The sequence below is a fragment of the Coenobita brevimanus genome, chromosome 100, assembly GCF_032717465.1.
Source record: "Coenobita brevimanus isolate Jiangsu-jjx chromosome 100, ASM3271746v2, whole genome shotgun sequence".
Lineage (NCBI taxonomy): Eukaryota > Metazoa > Arthropoda > Malacostraca > Decapoda > Coenobitidae > Coenobita > Coenobita brevimanus.
This window is the reverse complement of record NC_137053.1, coordinates 38,377,294-38,403,057: the sequence shown is the minus strand read 5'-3', so window position 1 is coordinate 38,403,057 and position 25,764 is coordinate 38,377,294. Positions and strand designations below refer to the sequence as shown.

Genomic DNA, 25,764 nt, shown 5'->3' with positions numbered 1-25,764 from the left:
TGAAGATACTTCAGTTCACTGATCTTAAGAACTTTGAATGTAATAAGACACAGTTTAAATTCAATTCTAGCCTTTATTGGCAACCAATGCAGCTCAATTAGGAATGGGGTAGTTGAGGTTCTCGGGTGGAGACCGAAGATAAGCCGTGCTTCCCTGTTCAAAACAGACTGAACTTTTGTTAGTATATTATTTGGAAGACCAATCCAAAGTGAACTACAGTAATCAACACGAGACAAGACCACTGCATGGACCAATGTTAAGAGGCAGTGGCAATTCAGGAGTTATCTGCTAAGCAAGTTACACCCTCTGACAACTTGATTAATACCGTATAATCTTTGTAATTTAACTTTGAGTTTAAATAAACACCCAGATTTCGAACAGAACTGACTGGATGAAGCTATGACACACCAGTGTTCAAAGCCAGGGCATTATCAGTGTCATCACCCCTTCTGTTTCCTGTGATGATGATGATCTCAGTTTTATGATCATTCAGTTTAAGTATCCTCCTCGCCATCCAGATCTTAACATCAGACATTAGAGATTCAAGCTTAGTCTTGGTATCATCAGTATCTGATGTCTTAACATAGAGCTGAGTGTCATCAGTATAAATATGATAGGACACATCGTGAGCTTCAAGTAAAGTCGATAAGCTGCTCGTGTAGATAGTAAATAGAATTGGACCCAAAACTGCTCCTAAAGGGACTCTGAACGGAAGGGAAGCAGAATCAGAGCTAAAGTAATCAATAACCACTCTTTGAGATCTGTCTGGCAGATACAACTTAAGGAGCAAAAGAGCTCTGTCACGAATGCCGTAAAAATACAGATCATCCAACAACAGTTTGTGATCTAATGTATCAAAAGCTGCAGACAGATCCAACAGAACTAGGAGAGAGGACATCCCACTACAGGTGTTTGCCACCTAGTCACTCTGAATCCATGTTAGTGCAGTTTCAGTTGAATGGTATTTTCTGTATTCTGATTGAACAACAAGAACAACTTTGTTGTGTTCCAGTAGTGGTAAGAGTTGATCAAGTATGGCCTGCTCAGTAATCTTGGATAAGAAAGACTGGTTAGAGATGGGATGATAATTTGTCATGCTCTCGACTTCAAGGCCTGGTCTCTTGATTAGGGGCCTAAGCAAAGCATGTTTCTCAGACTGCAGAAAATTACTTTCTAAGAAGCATCTGTTTGTAATGTTGCATATAAATTCTGCAGTGTGGTCATACACATCAGGCAGTTGTGACATGTTACTTGGATCGAGTGGGCAAAATGTTTTGTTAAGTTCTCTGATGTAACATTTGACTTTGTTTACATCCAGTGGATGAAATGTTTAAAGCAAATGAACTGTAGTGCACCTTGATTGGAAGTCAGCTGAGTACACTTTTTCGAAGTTTCTTCCTCATTACGTATTCTTGTATATTCATTTCTAGTTCTTGTACATTCTTCCTGTGTTCTGTCTTTATTTCCCTTTCTCCATTTGTTCCAAGCCTTATGCCTTTCTTGTTTTGCTATCATACACCTTTTGTTGAACCAGTCATTTCTCCAGTTCTCTTTCCCTCTAACTTTTGACACATACTTTTCCTCACCCATATTATAGAATGCTAGAGAGATATCCCACTTCTTCTGTATCTCTCTTGTTTCCCAGAATTCTCACCAAACCACTTCTTCAAAAAATTTTCAGTCCTGCAAAGTTTGCTCTCCCAAACTTGTATTTTCCATGCCTGTTAGTTCTTCTCTTATGTCTCCAATTCCTTCTATTGTTTGAAACTCTGTCACTACATAGGACACAGATATTTCAGAGATTCAGTTGCATCAGGTTCTTTGGTTAGAATTAAATCTAGTCTTGCTGGTGTGTCATCCCCCCTAAATCTTGTCTCTTCTTTGACCCACTGGGTCGTTACATTATCCATTACCACATTTAATAGTATACTGCCCCACAAATGTTCATTACTTCCTGAGTCCACTCCTCCCAGTTTACCTCTTTACAATTGAAGTCACCCATCAGGATTATGTTGCTGCTTTTCTCAGTCACTTATTGCAGGTATCTAACCATATCCGACAACATCTCCTGATATTTCTCCTCATTCCTTGTCCATGTTTTTGGGGGACATATGTTACTGCGATGTCTCTCTTGTCTTTCCCTCTGGCTTCTATTACCATGTTTATCACTTCTGCCATACCTTCTCCCAGTTCTACACTGTACACATTTAGGCTGTTTTTACTGCTGTCATCACACCTTTCTTTTCTATCTCTTCTCCATAGTTTGAATGTCCCATTTCCCGTTTGGATTTCAGTATTCTCTCTTAGCTTGGTCTCTATGAAGCGCATAATGTCTGGCTCATTTACCCTCAAGAAATCATTTATTTTATGCTGAGATTAGACCATCTGCATTAGCATATGCCACTTTCAATCTTTGTGCCTTTTTTTTTTTAGTCTGCCCATCTCTCTCTCTCTTTCCTTTGATACCACTTCCTCAATTTCTGATCCATAACTCTCCAATAGAGCTCTGTCTTCTCTTCATTCTCTCTCTCTCTTTTTTTTTTTTTTTTTTTTTTTTTTTTACAAGTTCCTTTCTTTTAGCTCTCTCTTCCTCATTTGCATCTCTCCTTATCCAGATATTTTTAAATCCTTCTTTATCTGCGTGTAGATTATTTCATTTACTGTGACCTGAGATTGAAATTTTACTTTGAGTGGCCTTGCCCCTCCCTCCACATATTTTCTCAGCCTAAACACTTCTTTGATCTACCCCTGGGCATCGTCCTTTCCCTCCATAACTATTAATAGTATTTCCTTCACCCTTCTCAGTTCTTCCTATTAATAGTATTTCCTTCACCCTTCTCAGTTCTTCCTTTTCACTTTCCGACCTCACTGACATCGATTTTTCTTTCAAACCTGAGATAATCATGCATTTTTTCTTGTCTGCTGCATCTCTGACAAGTGATTCTTTAATTTTTAGTACCTTCACCACTTCCTTCTCCACCTTTTCCTGGTTTTCCATTTTCTGTTGTTCTAAGATCTTCGTAAGACCTATTTTACCGTCCTGTTGAGTTTTTTCCCACCCGTATGGTGTTCTTGGATTTCCTTGACATGTTCCTCGTGCATCTTAGTTTTAGATTCATGCTTGTCAGGTTTGCATTTCATCTTGTCCCTCTCCTCCTTCAGCCCCTTATTTTCCCATTTAAGCATTTTTGTTTCACTTGTGGTTGATTCATTACCCGCTTTTAATTCAGACACCTTTCTCTGCTGGTCAGTACTGTGTGAGCAGCAGATGCCTTCTAATCTGTATTTCAGCTCTTTCATCTCCCTCTCTTGTTCCGAGGTTCGTTCTTGTAATTTGCTAATTATTGCCTATACCTGTTTTAATTCATGGGCATTCTTCTTAGCCATTTTCTCCACGTTTGTTACTCTTGTTTGGTTCAGTCTGGTACTTCCGTTACTTTGCTCATCATTGGAGAACCTTGCAAACTCATTGTCACTGGATGTAAACAATGAACTGCATTTCTATGCCATGGCACAATCACAGATTAGAAACCGTCACCATGTTTTACTCTCATTTTATCGACACGTCTGGCTTTATTTCACTTAAATGAGACGGGACCATTACTTATGCATTCAATTCGCATATTCATAACGTGCAAGCTTCTTTTTCTTCTCCGATTTTGCATTATTTTCCCACAATCTGCATGTCCTGTGTGTATTTACCTATTTGTATTTACCTATTTGTAGTATACAGGAATTGAGCAATGCTCGTGTTGTCCTGTCTCCATATCCACATTTATCAAGTCTACCTTTACACACATGAATGTTTTTCTCATGCACCACCTCTTGTGTGTGTGTGTGTGTGTGTGTGTGTTTGTGTGTGTGTGTGACTGTTCGTTTATTTATACAGTACTATATATACGTTGGCCTCGCATTCAGTACGGTATTTAGATCAGATAACACTACCATACTGGACAAATAAAACCCTATGGAGAAAATAATTTACAGTCTGATTATATATGAGTGTGTTGTCCCAGATGATTGGCTGAAGAGTGTAATTGTAAATGTGTACTAGGAGAAGGGTGATACCCTGGAAAGAGGAAATTATAGAGGCGTAAAGCATTTAGACCAGATAATAAAGGTAATGGAGAGAGTTCTCGAAGGTATGATTAGAGAAAGAGTGAATACTGATGAGATGCAGTTTGGGTTTATGCCAGGCGAAGGGACCACTGATGCCATATTCATTGTTTGACAGCTTCAGGAAAAATTCACAGGAAAGAAAAGGGAACTGCACTTTGCTTTTATTGTTTTGGAGAAGGCCTTTGACAGAATCCCTATAGAGGTGGTGAAGTTTTCCATAAATGTTGGTGTGCACCAAGGGTCATTTTTAGAGCCCCTTGTTGTTTACCATGGTACTTGAATCCCTCTCACATGACTTCAGAAATGGACTCCCATGGGAGATATTGTATGCTAATGATTTGGTGTTGATTGCAGAGAATGAAAGGGAGGCAGAGGAAAGATTTAGGAAGTGGAGAAATGGTATGGAACACAAGGGCTCAAGAGTAAATGCTGATAAAACAAAAGTAGTGGTATCTAGGGCTGGTGGCAGTACTGTCAAAGAAGAGGGAGAGTGACCATGTGCAAGTTGCCACAAGGGCACGGGAAGTACCGTATTTCGCGGCATATAAGACGCACTTTTTTGTCTCAAAGTTACCTTAAAATATCCCCATGCGTCCTGCACGTTAGACTAAGGCAGGTTAGTTAGGCTTCACTGAGAAGAAACTCTTATAAAGATGATCATCTCAATGCTTAGCAACCACAGGTGTTTTCTACAGTATGCAGACTTGATTTTATTTTTAAAAATAATATACACTAGTGTGTATATGCAGCAGATTTAAGAAACACCCGAGATCAGAAACACATAAAACTTTCGCGGGTTTGTTTACAGCTCAACTGGCTAACATCGTGATGATCGTGAAGATATTTAGCGGTTTAGCAATTTAACAGTTTAGCATCCGCACTATTCCAGCAAGCTAACGTACATGATCACTGGTGAACTGTCTGCTAACCTTCTGAAAGGCAATCATGACCACTTTGCTTGCCATCCATTCACTAACAAGCAAAGCAATCATACTGGAGAGATGCTGGCTAGTGAAACTGCCAAGTCATCAAAACAGACTTTCATCACGTATGGAAATACAGTAACCCTAATTAGGTCAGTTACTTTTGTGACATTTTGTGAGTGTATATATGCAGGAGATATTAAAACACGCAAGTTCAAAAACACAAAGCATTCACGGTTTGTTTTCAGCTCAACTGGCCAATACCGTCAAGGGGTTTAGCGGTTTAGCAACTTAGCAGTTTAGTGTCTAGCGTACACCCAACTCTAGCAAGCTAACGTGCTCACTGGTGAACCGTCTGCTAACCTTCTGAAAGGCAATCATGACCACTTTGCTTGCCATCCATTCACTAACTAGCAATGCAATCATGCTGGAGAGATGCTGGCTAGTGAAACTGCCAAGTCATCAAAACAGACTTTCGTCACGTATGGAAATTCAGTAACCCTAATTAGGTCAGTTACTTTTGTGATATTTTGTGAGTGTATATATGCAGCAGATATTAAAACATGCAAGTTCAAGAACACAAAGCATTCACGGTTTGTTTTCAGCTCAACTCCAATACCGTCAAGGGGTTTAGCGGTTTAGCAACTTAGCAGTTTAGTGTCTAGCGTACACCCTACTCTAGCAAGCTAACGAAGTTACAGCTTCACTTTTTCAGCTAAGTGAAGTACTTTAGCAATGTCTATGCAACTCAAGGCACACCCAATTACAGTATTTTGTTATGAAAATAGGATAAAATTCACTGAGTAGCATAACTGATGCAATATCTGAAATAGCAGTGCCTGACGGGCATTCATATCAGCGTCCGCCATTTCTGCTGTATTCTTAGCAGACGAAGCGATCAGATGATTGACAACGTTCACTCTCTGCATCTCTGCTGCCTAAGCAAAGCTCTCATGATCGGCAATATGGATCATTTAGGCCGTAACGTCCAAATTTGTTAGGTTAGGTTAGGTTGTAAAATCGTTTGCCATTTTGGACGTTACGGCCGAAACGACCAGAATCCTAAGGTGTAGGTGAGAGTTTGGTGTGGGTGTAGTTAAGGAAGTAGAAGTGGGAAGAGTCAGGCTAGGGAACTGATAATCCGCTTATTATAATCCCTTCAGCCCAGCAATGTACAGTATTTTATAGGGTAGTTTATTCATGCTCGCCATATGATTTTATTCAGTTCAGGAAACATGTACTGAGGAGGTTAATGTGGGCTGTATCAAATGCCCCAAGTCTGAATATCGCCTGTGCTCAGTTAAAACGATTGCCAAGTTAAAATCGTATGAAGTGTGGTATAAGCAATTCAATGGATGGTACTGAGGACCATTTACTGTATGAAAGTGACAGTGAAACAGTGATGATGACTGAGGTGATGACTTCCAGTGATGCTTCAGGACTCGGGGGAAGTAGTGATGAATTCTCAGGATTTGAAGACAAGTGAAATTTTCACCATGTCAGTAATATGAAGTGAATATAGGTTTTAGGTGATCATGACAGATGCAACCATGGAAAATTTAGGATCAATGGTGCTGTACACCTTTAGTCTTGCACTGACGATGTTTGGATGAATAAATTGTTTGAGATGTTTCATGTCCTTAAGTGATGATATTTATATTGAACAACCAAATACATTTTGATGTTTTTGGCATATAATAAAGCCACTGGGTACTCCAAAACGGACTGATGTAAATGTTTCAGAGGTGAGCGAATGTTGCATGTGGTGTGTACATGTGTGCGTGTGTGTGTGTGTACCATAGCGACTAGGAGGCAGCAGTGTTAAGACCAAAAATGGATGTTTTCACAGTACTCGAATGTTTTGAGATGGATGTCTGTTTTTAGTAAATTCTGGTAAGAGAAATATGCATTTTTAATTGTTGATGCTGCAAGGAAAACAGCTGACAGTAAGGGAGTGATACTGGGAGAAGAGGTTGGATCCAGTTGTCTAGCGCTTTGGGATGAAGCAGTGTTGCTAAGAGATAGTTTCACCATTCTCGACATGTTTTGAGATGAATGTCTGTTTTTAGTAAATTGTGATCAGTGAAGAACGTATTTTTAACTGTTGATGCTGCAAGGGAAACATCGCTGACAGTGAGGAAGTGATACTGAGAGGAAGGGGTAGAGACTGCTGTCTAGCGACTGGGAGGCAGCAGTGTTACTAAGGTGTAACAATGGATGTTTTCACCATAGTATGTTTTGAAATGAATGTTTATAGTAAATTATGATCAGTGAAGCATACATTTTTAATTGTTGATGCTGCAAGGCAAACATAGCTGACAGTGAAGGAGTGATACTGAGAGAAGAGAGTAAAAACAGCTGTCTATCCTGTTCCCAAGCAGCCTTGCTATATTGAACTTTGGTTGTAAAACATTGTAATTTGTGTATTTACAAGTGCTACCTTTTTATATTATTTGTGGAGATAATTACAGGTTAGTTAGAGTGCATGATTAATGATGGTAGTAGTCTGATATTGTGCTTGAGTCAAGGCAATGCGAGGAAATTCCGTAACAGGTGTGGAATATGACGGGGTTCTTTAGGATAAATGAACTGATGTGAACATTCATTGTATTTTATGTTTTCGTCAGTGAATGAAAGAATAGAGTTTATTGACTTCATTTGTGGTTTTAAATTCATAAAATATTAAAAACAGTGTTTAGATCAGTTTACTGATACATTTTTATCAACAAAGTTGAGATGGCCTCGTGGTTTGAAGTCACGTTTTGTTAAGATGGGGTTTTGTTTTCTCTTTTCCTGTATCATTCTTTGTACATAAAAGAAGAAACTAAAGGATGATGAGCACTGAATAGATTCTGAAAGGTGAGTGTTGTATCTAAGTGATAGTGGCTCATATCAGTCACGTTTTGTCAAGAAGGGGCATTGTTTTCTTATTCCTGTACCATTCTTTGTATATCAAAAAAGAAACCAAAGGCTGATGATCAGTAATGAATAGATTCTGAAAGGTGAGTGTGTATCTGTGTGGTAATGGCTCTTATCAAGAAACCTTACTGCAGTCTTGGTTGGGGCAAAGTTTTTTTTCACAGAACTGCCCTGCCAGAATTAGGGTGCGTCTTTCACAATGCTGCGTCTTACATGCCGCGAAATACGGTAATTCCATCTTGTGCAATGCTTTTGATAAGTGGGTGCATAAGAGATATAGTGGTATTCGAGGTAGAGTGCGAGATAACGCTGATTTCATATGTGCCCTGTGTCAGGAAGAGCATGTGGAGATTGCCAGGTGTGAAAGGACTGAACTTACTGGTGAATCTCTTGAGTGTGTGAAAGAGTTTTGTTGTCTGGGAGATGTGTTATGTGCTGGAGGTGGGACTGGAGCTAGCTCTGTAGCTAGAGTGAGGATTGGTTGGGAGAAGTTCAGGGAACTGTTGCCTCTCCTGACATTGAGGGGGCTCTTCCTCCATGCTAAGGGATCTTTGTATGCAGCATGTGTTATGAGTGTATTCCTGTATGGTAATGAGTCTTTGGCAGTGAAGGAAGAGGATATTCACATGCTCAGACATACAGAAATGACAATGAATAGGTGGATGTGAAGTGTGTCCCTGAGTGCAAGGCCTGTGGGGGCTAGGTTTACGTTGGGAGAATTGAGGGGTAGGATGGGACTGGAGTATATTGGTGTTGTGATGAAGAGAGGTAGAATGTGATTGTTTGGACACGAGGAGAGGATGAGGGATGATAATTGGGTGCAGAAAGTGAGAAGCGTTAATGTTAGGGGTAAGGTTGCTAGAGGTAGACCAACAAAGACCTGGGACAGGGTCATTGAGTGTGACCTCAGGGATAAGAAACTGAATAGAGAAGCTGCCAGAGATCAAGCAGCATAAGGAGTCATCATTAGGTGTTCAAGGCCGACGCATAAAAGCATGTTGGAGCCTTCAAAAACAACACAAAACAAAACGTACAAGCAACATTGTCAAGCATTGGTTTCAGCCATTGAGCTAGCCACCTAAGAGTTGTGATATCAACCCAGTAGAAAACCTCTGGGCAATACTGTGTCATGAGTGGGATGTGGGCGTGGAGCAGACCTGCCCTGCTATTGAAAGACAAGCTACGGAGGTTTTGTTAATGTGTAAGAAGTCAGCCCAACATATGCCTTAACCTTGTGCTGTTCCAAAGAGGTTATATGAGATTATTGATATGCAGGGCAAATGGACATCACACTGAGACATATGTTCGCTATCCTGTATAATGTATACATTACAGTAAAACCTCTGCAAGTCAGCATCCTATAATAAGTCAGAATTAAGCACATCGTAATGGCACATAAAAATTATTAACGAAAATAATTTAAAATGTTCGAAATCGGTTAAAAATAATCTCGAAAATTTTCCCCAAAGCCATAAAATGACGTCTAAAAGAAGGCTCAACTTTGGAATGATGACCTATCATTCTAGGCTGTGAGGGCTCGTGTTGCTCCACCGGTCAGAAAATTCTCATAAAACTACGCTAAGATCTGAAATCTCGGCTAAGGGAAGCCATATCTCGGTATGATGATGCACTGGCTCATTGTGTTCTAGCCTGTGAAGGCCCACTAGCCACCTCCCGCCCAGTGTTGCTAATATGGTGGCTTGCCTGCAAAATGTAGAAGTTAAAAAAAAAAAGTCTGGGGATAATAAATGATAAAGCTTGGTCTATAACTGGTGTATTGTAAAGTCCTATCTTGCATTGTTTTCCTTAATATTCTGTAATATCCATCAGTCAGGTGGATTTTTATCACTGTTTAAGCCAGTCTAGCAGATATCTGTGCTGTGCAGTACTATACATTCTGTTTGGCAGCATTGCTAAGTCCCGCAACCTCCTGCCTCACTCTGTCTCAGTCTAGCATCTGCTACCACTCGTGTCGGTATTGTCTCGCATTCCACTCTGTATTTCGCACTTTTATTCCTAACCAGCATGGCTTCCAAGGCTCCCAAGACTCCTTCAGGCAGAAAGAGGATGAAGCTGAAGACCTTGAGCATTCAAGAGAAGCTGAAAGCTTTGGAAAGGATTGATGTTGGTAGCTCGATGTGTGCCATATGTGCGGAGTTTAACCTGAAGCCTGGCATGTTTTACGATATAAAGAAGAACTGTTGTTCAGTTGTGATTATGGTTAAGAAATGTTGCACAGAAGTGATTATATGCTCCCCTAGCACCTCTACATCCTACCAAGAGGCTCTCCTTATGATTGGATTACACCCTCTGTAACCATGGTTAAGTGACTTTTTTTTTTCTGGTTGGTCAGGAATCTCTTATTTCCCTTGAGTCGGCATTATAGTCAGGTTGGAATGGCCTCAGCCCCAATTATTCCGACTTAAAGAGGTTTTACTGTACATTACCGGCAGTAACCACCACTTATTTTTGTTTTTATGTAGCACATTACCTTTTGTATCGTAACTCATGCATAGCACTATATATAAATAGTATCATTTGTAAGAAAGAAAACCAATGTAGGTCTTTGTAACAGTTGTATTGTAAAATGATTAACAGTGAATAGTCTGTGTTAAAAGTTACACACATAATACACTGTATAACAGTTCTGATGTATATTTTTGATAACCAACTACATCAGGTAAACAGTAGGTGCCTTCTCTGCAAGGAGTGTCCAAAATATTGTGGGCAAACTGTAACTAATTCGAAAGGGGATGGTAGATATGAAATAAATTTGCTTATACAGTGTGGTTTACTCAGTGCTTGTGTATACATATCTCTCCACAAGCATATTTTATATGTCTACACAAGGCACTGAGGGCTGGACGTGTGTGTGAGTGTGAGTGGGTATTTGTGTGAGTGATTCAGAGTGAGGGAGAGAGTGAGACATTGGATTGTTGGAAGGAGAGGAGAGAGGATAACAGAGTGTAAGGGAGAGAAGGGAAGAAAGGAGAATGTGAAAGAGACAAAATTTGTAGGATGAGGAAAGGAAATGTAAGGGACAGAACTGGACCGACCAGTGAAAATAGGGGAAGAGTGAGTAACAGGAGGAAGGCAACACAATAGACTGAAAATATGAGGATTTAAGAAAAAGACAGAGAGAAAAGGATGAAAATGGGAAGGTTAGAAGGGAAAGGGAAATATAATTGAGGGTGGGGGGAGGGAGCCGGGGACGGAAATGGAAGCAAGGGTGATGCAGGAGATGTTTGGAGAGGGGAAAGGCAAGTGAAGGGGGTGTCAGAGGGGATGAATGAGAGTGGTCAGGGGGTAGGGACGAGACACTAGTGACTGTTGGATCATGGCGTCACTAAATTGTTGTGTGTTAGGGAGAGGAAGGAAGATAGAGAAAACAGGATAACAAGCCAAAGCAAGTAAATGGCAGTTCCATAAAAGCAAAAGCAGTAGAGACATTGGAGACTGATATAGAGACCTGATTCCATATGCTTATCCCTGTCCCCATCCCTGTGCCAGTGTATATTTTGTAAACAACAGTGTATACAGGTATTATACCATCTAGCATTTCATTAGGTAATGTGTTGTTGTTCATGATTGGCTTCATTCATCATTTACATGAATTACCCTCTACTTCATCTACTGTAAATACTGTATTATTGTCCACTGTTGTGATATTAGCCCCTTCTTTGCTTTTCCACCTCCAGTTCATAAGCTCCCACACCCTCCATCCCTCAGCGATCTTCCTTCACTCCCCCACCCTCCCCTGCATTGCAGCGTGCCATCTGTGGACAGTAATATGCAACTGTGCTTTCTAATTTACATTCTGCAGTCTTCAAATCGCAGAGGTGATAGAGCAGGGGAAGGTGAACAGACTTTACACTGTGACTGTACTATACTAAAAACTGCTAAATACAGTAGTTTTAGTTCATTTTTCAGTATGTTATAGTGTTTACTGTTATACAGTATTTGTTTATTGTCTTCAGTTGCTGATATTGTACACTAATTCAGTTTCAGAGTCTGGATGAAATAATTAAGTTGTGCCTTCATCATGTGAGTCACAATGACCCCAAGATTCGTAAGCAATACTTGGATGTTCTGGCCAAACTGCCCCTCAGCTCTATTGCTCATGCACTCTCTACAGTCAGCACCATTGATGACAATGAATTTACCACAAACAAGGTTAGTACTGGTAATTCTTTTCTGAGTTCATTAATCTTCTGAGTTTAGGGACATCTTTTTCATAATATTCATTCTAACTCCAGATTATTTTATTCAACTTTTGGCAGACTTTCTGAACTTGAAGGTAAGATAAAACCATAATAAAATGTTGTAATATGACAGACCATAAGTTGAGTAAAATTGTCAAGTAGCAGGAAGAATAAACTAAAAAAGACATTAACTAGATTTTAGGATTTAAATAAACTTGACACTAGTTAATGTAATGCAGAAAGGTTAACACTTGCGTGATTTCATAGTGCAGTTCATATATGGTACGCATGGCTGTTGGTAAGGTCCAGAAATTTTTTATAACATGCATAGAATGTATATAACATACAACTCTGACCCTGAAATGGCCAAATGTGACATTTCTGACTAATTTAAGTGCCTCTCCTCGTAATGCTCAGCGCTGGCCTCTCCTGGATTTGTCTTGCCGTCCTTTCCTGTCAGTTTCATTTGTTCCCTACAGTTGCTGTCTGGCTAGCTCTTGATGTTTTTAGGACATGGATGAAACTGAGATATATCCTTTTTAACTGGTATTTTCCTTAAGTTATATGGAATTGTATGTAGGTTGTCTGTAAGTGGCTAGAGTAGGTACAAGACAGGGGTTCAGTTGATATAAGAAATGAATATTTTGAGAGCAAGAAGCATGTAAAGAGACTACTGAAGAGGAAGAAGGAGGTAAATGATGATCTAGGAAGAAAAATGAATGCAAATTACAGTTATCCCCCCAATATCCGATGTAATAGAGCCAAAGGCACGTCCAGAAAGTGGTCCTGTCCGGATAGTGGGCCCCAGCCTCCTGGACTTGTACTTATTGACCCTAACTCATAAAAACCCCTATACAACTCCCTCTGGACATGCATTGCACCTATTTAAGACCCAAATCACACCAATAAGGGACATAAAAGACTGAAATATATGCAAAAGAACCATAAAATGAGGTTTTTGAGGTGAGTTTATACAATATTAAACATTCTGGGTACTTACAACAAATCCCTGGCTCCTGGACTGGTAGTTATGGACCCTAACTTAGCCTAACTTAGAAAAACACCTCCCTACTGCACATGCATAGCACCTAAGACCCTATTCACACCAATAAGGGACATAAAAGAGTGAAATGAGGTGTTAGAGGTAAGTACAGTATGGAAAATACAGTAAAATATGAAACATTGTGGGTACTTACAGCAAGTCCCTGGCCATTTCAATGAATAACCCACCTCCTTTCAGACTCTGACAGTAAGAAGGAGTTCCTGAAGCACTTGCAGTACACTGTTCATGAAGTCTTGCACTGAACTTTTCATTTGCACTCAGAATTCCATTCTCTTAACACTGCGCACTCATGTCTTCTTTGCGCTCTATTGTACCTTAATGAAATAAGTGTTGCACTCTGCACTTAAAGTCTTTCCACTCATAAAACCATTTTCTAAACATAACACACTCTAGTTAATTTACATTACATTGAAAGTCATTTCAATCTTTGTCATTTCACTCAGAATTCTAAATTCTTAACACTGTGCACGGTTTTTTTTTCACTGCACAACACTGTAAATTCCCGTGTGGTCTAGTAAAGTTCTAGGTGTTTAATCACTGTCAGAGTCTGAGAGTAGCTCTTGCAGGTGGCCTAGGGGTGCATCGCTGGGTCATGGTGATGGAGTACCCACTGCAGACGACTCTGAAGAGAGGCGCAAACTCACGTCGAGTGGTGACTTCACCGTGCCTGATGTGCTGGGCTGTGGCTCAGAGCATGAGGGCCTGTCTTGGGGAGGCAATGGAGTGGAGCCAGGGCTGGGTACAGCGGGGGTCACGGGTCTGATAAAGCTGTCAGTGGTTGATTGACGCAAGGAACGACGATTTTGACGATTAATGATGCGCTGCCTGAAAGCGCGCACTTCCTCCACAAGTCCCAAGGGCCCCATCTCCCTTGTCGCAGTCCGGGTGCTCCAGGTAGTCGAGAACGAACTCTAGGTGTTCCTGGAGTGCGCCCAGCTTGGGGATGGCTGGAGTAGTGTCAGGCTGAGAGGAGTCCGCATCGTCGTCGCCGTCCTCATTGGAATCTTCAAGCTGGGTACTGACACCTGCATCTGAAGATACGATCTCGATATCAGACATGGTCAGATACCCAGGATCGCCCTCGTCGTCATCCAACCACTCACTCACTTCGTTCATATCGACGTCGTCGCCATGCGCATGTAGACGTGCATGGAAGTCATCCACGTCAAAACCCAGGAAATTGTGTTCCGCATCTGTTCCGAGAAGCAGACAAGACCAACCATTTCCTAGAGTCTTGACAGGGACTTCCTTCCATGCACTGGCCCAGTTGTAGATGGCAGACTTGATGTTGTAGTGGCGAGGGTTTTCCAAAGTCCGCTGGCCTCGCGTGTCCCGTCCCTCCCTGCGCTCATCCTCGTCCTCGAGAACAACCATCACCTCGTCCAGGCAGTGCAGCCTCTTCGTTGCCATGATCACTCCTTGGTCCATTGATTGGATGAGAGCAGTAGTATTAGGTGGCAGAAACATGCACCCAATGCGGCCATTTTCAGCCACCAAGTCCTTGTCGCACGGGTGAGCAGGTGCGTTGTCGAGGAGAAGGAGGGCCTTTACCTGGTCGCGTGGGATTCCCAGTTTCTCCGTCTGGTAATGGATGACCTCCTTGACGAAATGGCGGTGGAACCAGTCTTTGAAGATGTGGGCAGTGAACCTTGCCTTAACCCCTACACCGCGGGCTTGTTTACCAATGACTTGCGTGTGCCGCGGGGTTATTTGGGCTCCGACAGACTCTCAAAAAATATTTGCCAAAAATCAGTTATTAGTCCTAGAATAATAAAATTACATATGCTTATGGCACATACCTTCAGCTTTCTCCTGGAATGATTGTTGAGCCTTCGTCGGTTACCGTAGGACTTGTGGAGACCTCTGAAGTAGGGTAACGAAGTCTCCACTTTACACTTCCCGACAACCCGTAATATGATTACCACAGCCAGATACAAGCACTATAAACACTATTCTACAATTTTCAAGTAGTTTGGGATCCATACTCAAAAAAAAAAACACTGTGAAAGCAATGGAAATTACGAGCGCGTCTGATCGTCGCACTGGCACTAGTTCGCTCATGGTAGTCTGTCATTTATTATTCATAAAACCCCTCACACTTTATATTTCTATTACTATATAACGCTTATATATATCTACAGTCTTTATCCATAAGTTTCCTTCAGTAGTATTAGTTTATTGTCACTGTAGGGATTCAATTTCTTTCAGTAAAATACGTAGCATTCACTTTCTCGTCCTGTATACTGGCACTGAGAGTGAATGTCACTTTCATCTTCACTCTCATAACTCATAGCATTCAGACATGCTAGAGTGAAACTTTCACTTTCATTACTCCTAGGGTATATACTCGTATTCTTATAATACTACTCATTTACATTTCTATTTACGTTCTCTATTTTATTTACGTTATTTACATTTCTATTTTTATTTACACTGTGTTGTGCACTGTCACTTGAAATAACTTATAAAACTATTTTCCACTGTTCACGTATATTTACATTCATTACTTTCACTTGCTGTTTACACATTATTTACACATTATTTACAATTCCACTTGCACTGTTTTACTCAATAGAAAGATCGTAGTCACTCTTTTATCAATTGTCAGCCCTTTACCTCTTTCCACACGAGGTTTAGTAGGGGTAAAGGTCACAGGGCCCTTGCATGGGGGTGAAAAAAGGCCCTGAAGTCAGCAAGAGGATGAGCCGTACCTCCTCTTCGGAATCTGAGAGAGAACTGCTAGGAGGGCCGGCCCGGGTTGAGAGGCCTACTTGAGGGTTATTCAGCACTACCAACGTAGCTCTTGAAACAGCTAAGCCTAGCACTGATATGATTGGCAGGAAATCTAGACAATACATTATAAATTTGGTAGTTCCAGGTGAATGTAAATATCATTTAGGCTTCTCCCTTCCCTTCTTACATGTATATTTATTACGAAAATAGATTAGAGGCCTACTTAGGAGATATATAATCAGAGCTACCAATGTTAAATCTTGAAACAGCTTTGTGTAGCACTGATATGATTGGCAGGAAATGTAGACAATACATTATAAATTAGGTAGTTCCAGGTGAATGTAAATATCACTTAGAGTTCTCCCCTTCTCTCCTTACATGTATATTTATTACGAAAATAGATTATACGGCATATTTCAAGGGGAAAAAAACAGCGAAAATTAGCGAACGAGTGCACGTGAGGTGTTGTCAGGTGATAATTAGCCAATTCCAGGTGTATGGCACTCTCACTTACCTGATTTCTTTCTTGTATATATTATTTGGTATAAGAATACGACATAGGGCTTATATCAATGGATGAAATCAGTGAAAAATTCCAGGGAAGATTTACTTAGCGTAGCATGGCCGGGCAGGCGAGAGGATAGGGTAATGGAGTGGGGGTAGGGAGGGGAGTCAAGAACGGGGAGAAATGGCTAAATTGTCAACAATGGATGGGAGTACAGATGAGATTAGGAGTGCTGACTAGTGTTGGACATTGTCAGTACTGATAGATGATACAAGCCCCCACTTGAAAGCCCGGGTGAATTCAAAATAACACAGAATCACAAAAGCGACGCCCCGCGGTATGATCCCTTGCTCCCAAGCGTCACGAAAGTGACGCCCCGCGGTTAAGGGGTTAAAGGAATGGTACCAGACGACAGAAAGGACATCCATCACGGCCAGTAATAACAGGCTTAAGCCGGTGCATGCCATTTGCATTGGCACAACACAAAGCAGATATCCGTTGCTTGCAGAGCTTGCGGCCAGGTACACGCTTCTTCATCTCCTCGGCTAGTGTTCATAGGCAAAGAGCGATAGATTAAACCAGTTCCGTCAGCGTTGTAGACTTGACCGAGAGTGAGGCCCTCCCTGTCGATCAAGCGCTTCACCTTGTGCCAAAACTCGTCTACTCCATCCTTGTTGGCGTCCAAAGCGTCGCCATGAGACTTACCGTTGGTAAGGCCATCTCGTAACTTGAACGCGAAGGGCCAACCTTCGGATGCCTTGAAGTTTAGGGCGTCGTGAAGCCTTGCGAACTTCTCAGCAGCAGCCTTCAGCTCCGTACCACGCACCATCACACCAGCAGCACGTTGCTGTCGATACCATATCAACATGGAGTGGTCGACATCTGCATACTTGGGAGTAAACATCACCTTCCTCTCCATGTTGCGTTTGCTTTTTGACGAGAAGTCAGCTGTGTACTGCATGAGTTTGTCTCGGGATCTCTTGGCATCAAACAAAGTAGATCGGGCCAGGTTGAATTCGTAAAGGATGCATGAGGAAGACCATCCCGCATCCACCTTGTCCAATATCTCCCTCTTCTTCTCCAGAGTCAAAACGACTCTCTTCCTCGTCTCAGGCGGCGGGGCCATCATCACACACACGAAGAAGAGGCATGAGAGCAGCAGGAGAGCCTGCAGCTGGTAAGGCATCACCACAAAAGTTAGCACGTGGGCGACCATGACGACGAGCGTGCACACACAACGAGAGACGGGCAGTAAGTGGGGAGGATGCAGGGGTGCTCTAGCGGTCGTCGGCGGAATGATGCACCAAAACACAGCTGTCCCACGCCGCGCGCGCCAACTTCAAATTACGGGCGGGAAAAAGTTGGATTCTTTTCTAATTTTTTGCGGTTTTTGGCCCATTTTGGGAATATTGGATCCCGAGACGAAAATGTCTGATAATTGGGGATGTCCAGAAATTGGGCGTCCGGATATTATGGGGATTACTATATATGATGGATGGACAGTATCTATCTAGATTTCAAGAAAGCATTTGACAGAGTACTGCACCAAAGACTTTTATAGAAGCTGTAGCATCAAGGAGGAATCCAAAGCAAACTGTACTGTTGGATGCAAGATTTTCTCAGAAAAAGGGAAATGAAAAGAGCACCAAGGGGAAATTACTCATCATGTTTGGAAGTGACTAGTGGAGTTCCACAGGGCTCAGTTTTCGTTTTCGTTTTTAAAGGCTCCAACATGCTTGCATGTGTCGGCCTTGGTCACCTAATGGCGGCTTTCCACGCTGCACGATCCATTGCAGCCTCCCTGTTCAGTCCCTTAACCCTGAGGTCACACTTAATGACCTTGTCCCATGTCTTTCTCGGTCTACCCCTCAAACCCCACCCCCAATATTAACACTTCTCACCTTCCTCACCCAATTATCATCCCCCATCCTCTCCACATGTCCAAACCATCTCAGTCTACCTCTCCTCATCACAACACCAATACACTCCAATCCCATCCTACCTCTCAACTCTTCCATCGTAAACCCAGCCCCTCCAGGCCTTGGACGCAGGGATGCACTGCACATCCACCTAATCATTGTCATTTCTGTACGTCTGAGCTGGCGAATATCTTCCTCCTTCACTGCCCAGGTCTCCCTACCATACAGCATTACACTCCTAACACATGCTTCATACAAAGACCCCGTAGCAAGTAGGGAGAGTCCTCTCAATGTCAGGAGAGGCAAGAGCTCCCTGAACTTCTTCCAACCACTCCTCACCCTAGCCACAGAGCTAGCTCTAGCCCCACCTCCAGCACACAACATGTCTCCCAAATATCAAAACTCTTCCACACACTCAAGAGATTCACCAGCAAGTTCAATCCTTTCACGGCTGACAATCTCCACCTGCTCACCCTGACACGCCGTACACATAAAATCAGTATTATCTCGCAGTCTACCTCTGATACCACTACATCTCTTATGCACCCATTTATCACACACACCGCACAAGATGGAATTACTTCCCACACCCTTGTGGCAAACTGCACATGGCCACTCTCCCTCATCTTTGACAGTACTGCCACCAACCCCAGATATCATAATTTTTGTTTTATCTGCATTTACCCTTAAACCCTTGTGCCCCATATCATCTCACCACTTCCTAAACCTTTCCTCTGCCTCCCTTTCATTCTCTGCAATCAACACCAAATCATCAGCATACAACAACTCCCACGGGAGTCCGTTTCTAAAGTCATGTGAAAGAGCTTCAAGTACCATGATAAACAACATGGTACTCAAGACTGACCCCTGATGCACACCAACATTCACGGAAAACTCATCACTCAAATCTCCATTCACTCTTACCTGGGTGTGAGCACCCACATACATAGCCATAACCTCCCTACCCAGCCACTCCTCCAAGCAGAGCTCTCTTATTGCCCACTTCACCACCTCTCTAGGGACTCTGTCAAAGGCCTTTTCCAAATCACCAAAAACAAAATAAAGATCCCTTCTCCTACCAATATATTTTTCCTAAAGCTGTCGAACAGTGAATATGGGAACAGTGGTTCCCCTACCTGGCATAAACCCAAACTGCATCTCATCAATATTCACTCTTTCTCTAATCATACCTTCTAAAACTCTCTCCATTACCTTCATTATCTGATCTAAAAGCTTTATACCTCTATAATTTCCTCTTTCCAGGGCATCACCCTTCCCTTTATAAACATTTACAATTACACTTTTCAGCCAGTCATCTGGGACAACACACTCATAAATAATCCTGTTAATCAGGTCAGTGACTAAACTCACCCCTATATCGCCTGAGGCCTTCAACATTTCGGCAGTCAACTCAGACACACCTGCTGCCTTCCCCACCCTCATCCTGCCTATTGCCTCACTCAAAGTAGCAGTATCAATCAAAGGCCAAGGGCCAGACACTGGATCTGCTGGCTCCAAACCTTCCCTGCCCCAGCCAAACTCCTCATTCAACAACCGGTTATAATGCTCTCTCCATGCATCTTTAATATCCTCACTGTTCACCACAACCCTTCCTTCATCATTCTTCACACACTGCCCAAGTATAATATCCCGATTATCCCTCTTCACTTGACCTGCCACGCTATGTATATTTTTCCTTTCCCCATGATTTAGGTTATCAAGTAATAGTCTCTGTGACTCAGACTTTGCCCTGTATACCTCTCTTCTAGCCCTATGCTTGGCAGCCAAATATTCCTCTTTGCTACCACCCTTCTTCCATTCCAGGAAAAGCCTTCTTTTCTCCTTAACCCGTCACGTCCCGAGCTATTTCGCACCTCTGACACCCCCTAATCCCGAGGTATTTTCAAATTTTTTTTTTTTGGCTAAAACCTCTGCTTTTGTTGAGAAACATCAAAAATTCATAGAGAAATCACTCACCTGAGGTTTAAAATACAGTACTTGATCCAGGTACCAGTACCTCCTTACCTGACTGGGTTTTCTAACAGGCTGGCACCAAAGAAAACGAGTTCTGTGGGAGGGTAACTATTTCACACCAGTCATAAACGGTATTTATTTATTTTCTTGGTACGAATTTACATGTAGTACGAGAGTATATTGGTTTTCAAACAGTAATATAGGCATTATAAGCATTGTTTCACTCACTAACTCATCACCATACCTGACCTTCTTTTGCCACATTACCTGATCATTATTTCTGACTGTTTCTTCCTCTAATGCTATGTAAACTTTGTGGTCCACATTGTCATCGATTGGGGAATCACTCTGGCCCTGAATGTCTTGACTGGCCAGGTCACTGATAACAGGTGAATTGCCGAGACAATGGCATGAGGGGGAAGGTTATGCGGTGTAAGGCATTGTCCCTGCTTGGTATCTTGAAGAGGAATAGAGGAAGGTGTCCCGTGTATATGTACAAAAAATCGCGCACCAAAATTGAAAATTGTGCAAATTAGGGACCTTGCAATTGCACGACGTACCAGTACGTCACCGGGACTGGCAAATGCAAAATGTTGCAACGTACCCATATGTCGACAGGACGGGGCGGGTTAACCGCATCTTCTACACCCTCATCCCACCACCAAGTTACTTTATGTCTTGGTGGTCCTCTTGTCCAACCGCATGTTACATCGGTAAATCTCAAGAAATTGTTCTTGAGGGCTCTGTACTGTTCATTAACGCCTCTGTCTACAGCTCCCTGTTCAGCCACCACTCTCCTCAACTCGCTATAGAAGGCATCCCTTACTACTTGGTTTTTCAGCTTCCATATTTTCCTCCTAGGTACATAAGTCTTCTTTTTCATCACTTGTTCTTTAAGCACCATATCACAAATCAATAGTTTGTGCTGCTGCACACACTCCTCACTTCCTATAACATTAACATCCCTCACTAACCTCCTATTGGCCCTGCTAACCAGAAAATAATCTATCTGACTGCTATTTTCCCCAGACTCATACGTAATTAACCTACTGTCTCTTTTCCTAAAATATGTGTTGCACACAATCATATCTGTTGCCTCCCCAAACTCGAGTATCTTTTCCCCTTCTGCATTCCTTATACCATATGCACATCCCCCATGCACTCCTTCATAACCTTGTGCTGCTTCACCTACATGACCATTTAAGTCCCCTCCCAAAATCACTATCTCATCATCCCGCATACCACCCACTACACGTATTAAATCATCCCAAAATCTATCTTTCTCTGCATCATCCAATCCTGCCTGTGGAGCATATGCCGATATAATCGCAGTGATCTTTCTACCCAACAGAATTTTCACTACCAATATCCTATCGCTGACTCTCAAAACATTCATAACACATTGCACCCATTTCTTCACAACCATCACACCAACACCTCCATATCCGTCTCACCCCCCCTGCCAAAACAACTTATAGCAACGGTCCTTCCCAACAGTCTTTCTGGCTGATCCACCCCTGTACCGGACTTCCTGCAAACACGCCACGTCCACCCACCTCCTACTGAATGCCTCAATGACTTCCTCTGCTCTTCCCCTCAGACTTCCCACATTCCATGAACTCACCCTCATCCCCATGGGTGATTTACTGTCCTCAGGCTTGCTTTGAAAATTATTTTGTTTTGTCATCTTCAGTATTAATAAAGGGGGACAGACATAGCACAGGTCCCTCTCACTGCACAGTCCCAGGTCCAGGCAATGGATCTGGGATCCCTAGCCCACCGGCTTACCAGTGGCTGCCTGCCAGGACAGCTGCAGGGACACCCTCCAAGCGCGCCTTGGCACTGCAACTATCCCGCCATTGTACACCCACTGATAGAGCATCCTCCTGGGGCGCTAGTTCCAGGTTTGTGCCCCTTTCTATTGGGCGGAAGTGGCAGCCTGGGAACCGCAATGCCCTGTACCCTCTAGCGCAGGCCCGAGCCTCATCTCGCCCTGGACCCATGATCTATGTCGGCGGAACCCCCGCCACGCCTACCCCCAGAAGTCCACCACTAGGTAGCGGGGACAAAGTTTTCTGGCCGCATTCCCTTGCTGGCGCCAACCGCTGTAACGTAGTGAGATATGTTGTGTGAAATTTAAAGTGCATGTGGTGTAGTGCATAGATAGTTAGAGGAAATGTTTGGGAGAGTATGCTGGTCTACTCTCCATGTTACTGTCACACTGAAAAGGTCAGCAAAGGGGGATGGTTAGATAGCTAGTGAAACGAGCTCCAGCTCTCCCTATCACCAACATTCCCATTCCCCTCTGGAGTACTACCCTGTTCGGCCCGTGCCATGGCCTCCTCCTCCTCAGTGCTGACACCAATTATGTTTTTAGTGTATATAAATGATATAGATAGTTACAGTGAAAATTAAAGCTATTTGAATATGTTTGCTGATGGTGCAAAAATGCAAAGGAGAATTACTAACACAGACTCTTGTAATGAGCTACAAGAAGAATTAAATAAACTTAATGAATGGAGTAATACATGGCAAATGGAATTCAGTGTGGACAAGTGTCATGTAATCAAGTTTGGTAATATTGGGAAAAGACCAGATTGGGATTTTAAGTTAGGAAGTAAAACCCTACACATATCAGAAACAGAGAGGGACTTAGGTGTGATTATCAATAACAGACTGAATGGAGATTTGAGTGATGAGTTTTCCTTGAATGTTGGTGTGCATCAGGGGTCAGTCTTGAGTCCCATGTTGTTTATCATGGTACTTGAAGCCCTTTCACATGACTTTAGAAACGGACTCCCGTGGGAGTTGTTGTATGCTGATGATTTAGTGTTGATTGCAGAGAATGAAAGGGAGGCGGAGGAAATGTTTAGGAAGTGGGGAGATGGTATGGGGCAAAAGAGTTTAAGGGTAAATGCAGATAAAACAAAAGTGATGATATCTAGGGTTGGTGGCGGTACTGTCAAAGACGAGGGAGAGTGGCCATGTGCAGTTTGCCACAAGGGCGTGGGAAGTAATTCCATCTTGTGTGGTATGTGTGATAAATGGGTGCATAAGAGATGTAGTGGTATCAGAGGTAGACTGCGAGATAATGCTGATTTTATGTGTGCGGCGTGCCGGGGTGAGCAAGTGGAGATTGTCAGACGTGAAAGGATTGAACTTGCTGGTGAATCTCTTGAGTGTGTGGAAGAGTTTTGTTATTTGGGAGACATGTTGTGTGCTGGAGGTGGGGCTGGAGCTAGCTCTGTGGCTAGGGTGAGAAGTGGTTGGAAGAAGTTCAGGGAGCTCTTGCCTCTCCTGACATTGAGAGGGCTCTCCCTACGTGCTAAGGGGTCTTTGTATGCAGCATGTGTTAGGAGTGTAATGCTGTATGGCAGTGAGACCTGGGCAGTGAAGGAGGAAGATATTCGCCGGCTCAGAAGTACAGAAATGACAATGATTAGGTGGATGTGCAGTGCGTCCCTGCGTCCAAGGCCTGGAGGGGCTGGGTTTACAATGGAAGAGTTGAGAGGTAGGATGGGATTGGAGTGTATTGGTGTTGTGATGAGGAGAGGTAGATTGAGGTGGTTTGGACATGTGGAGAGGATGGGGGATGATAATTGGGTGAGGAAGGTGAGAAGTGTTAATATTGGGGGTGGGGTTATGAGGGGTAGACCGAGAAAGACATGGGACGAGGTCATTAAGTGTGACCTGAGGGTTAAGGGACTGAACAGGGAGGCTGCAATGGATCGTGCAGCGTGGAGAGCCGCCAGTAGGTGACCAAGGCCGACACATGCAAGCATGTTGGAGCCTTTAAAAACAAAAACGAAGACTATCTCCGGCTGACCACATAAGTGGGAAGGTATGGAACATATATACACTGCTGGCAAATATAAGACTAGCATTCACATACATAAATGACGACATGCTGATAAAGATAATAATATCTTTCATCAACCAACCCTGGAGTATGTATCAGTGGTCTTGAATCCTCATCTCAAGAAACTCATGGATAAGATTGAAAAAGTTCAAAGGGCCGCTATAAGATAGGTACCAAGCTTAAGGGATCTAAGCTGAAAGACTAGAAAAACTGAATCTGCCAATACTACAGGAGAGAAGGAAATGAGGAGATCTGATTATGCTATATAAATGCATGTCGGGAAAGAAGAAAATGGACATAAATGAATATATAACCTATGGGAAAGCATCAGTAAGAGGACACTGCAGAAAACTGCAGGAAAAAGAGAGACGATAAAGATGTAAGGAAATTTAGTTTCCCAAATAGGGTAATTGATCAGTGGAATGCTCTACTGAATGAAGTAGTGTGTGCCAAAGCAATTCATAAATTTAAGGAGATGTATGATGAAAATGGTTTAAGACATGGGACAGTACGAGCTTGACTCATTCCTTTAAGGATACAATTAGGTAAGAACACACACACACATACACACACACACAGATGAGTTCAAAGCAAAATTTGGCTTACTATTTTGAGAAACAGAGATGGGACCCCACGAGCATAGCTCATTTGCTTTATATCACAACTAGGTAAATACACACACACACACACACACACACACACACACACAGAGGTGGGCAAAAACATTATAATTCTGCCTTGCTAAAGGTGGACGATAACAAAAATGATAGTATCTAGGGCTTGGGGCGATACTGTCAAAGAAGAGGTGGAGTGTGCACGTGCAATTTGCTATAAGGGCGTGGGAAGTAATACCATCTTCCGTGATAAGTGAGTGCATAAGAGATGTATTGGTATTAAAGTTAGACTGTGAGATAACGTTGATGCCATATGTACGGTGTGTCGAAGAGAACATGGGGAGATTGCCAGGCGTGAAGGGATTGAACTTGCTGGTGAGTCTCTTGAGTGTGTGGAAATGTTATGTTATTTGAAAGATATATTATGTGCTGAAGATGGGGCTGGAGCTAGCTCTGTGGCTAGAGTGAGGATTGGTTGGAAGAAGTTCAGGGAGCTGTTGCCTCTTCCAACATTTGGAGGACTCTCCTTACGTGCTAAGGAATCTTTGTGCGTGGCATGTGTTAGGAGTGTAATGCTGTATGGTAGTGAGACCTGGGCAGTAAAGGAAGAGGATATTTGCAGGCTCATACATATAGCAATGACGTTGATTAGGTGGATGTGCAGTGTGTCCATGAGCATTAGGCCTGTGGGGGCTAGGTTTATGATGGAAAAGTTGAGAGTTAGGATGAGGCTGAAATGTTCTGGTGTTGTGATGAGGAGGGGTAGATTGAGATGGTTTGGGCATGTGGAGGATGGGGGATAATTATTAGGTGCTGAAAATAAGAAGTGTTAATATTAGGTTAGGGTAGCAAGAGGTAGACCGAAATAGGCTTGGGATAAGGTCATTGAGTGTGACCTCAGGGATAAGGGACTAAATAGGGAAACTGCCAGAGA

General features: G+C 42.6%; 1 protein-coding gene across 1 annotated transcript in view; it reads left to right on the top strand.

Annotated features, from left to right (window-relative positions):
- nonC (serine/threonine-protein kinase Smg1) overlaps positions 1–25,764 on the top strand; it is a 1,312,439-nt gene that overhangs the window by 405,652 nt on the left and 881,023 nt on the right. Inside the window, exon 15 of the mRNA XM_080284159.1 lies at positions 11,970–12,134. Within this exon, the coding sequence (XP_080140285.1) occupies positions 11,970–12,134 (165 nt within the window). The remainder of the gene's footprint in view (positions 1–11,969; positions 12,135–25,764) is intronic.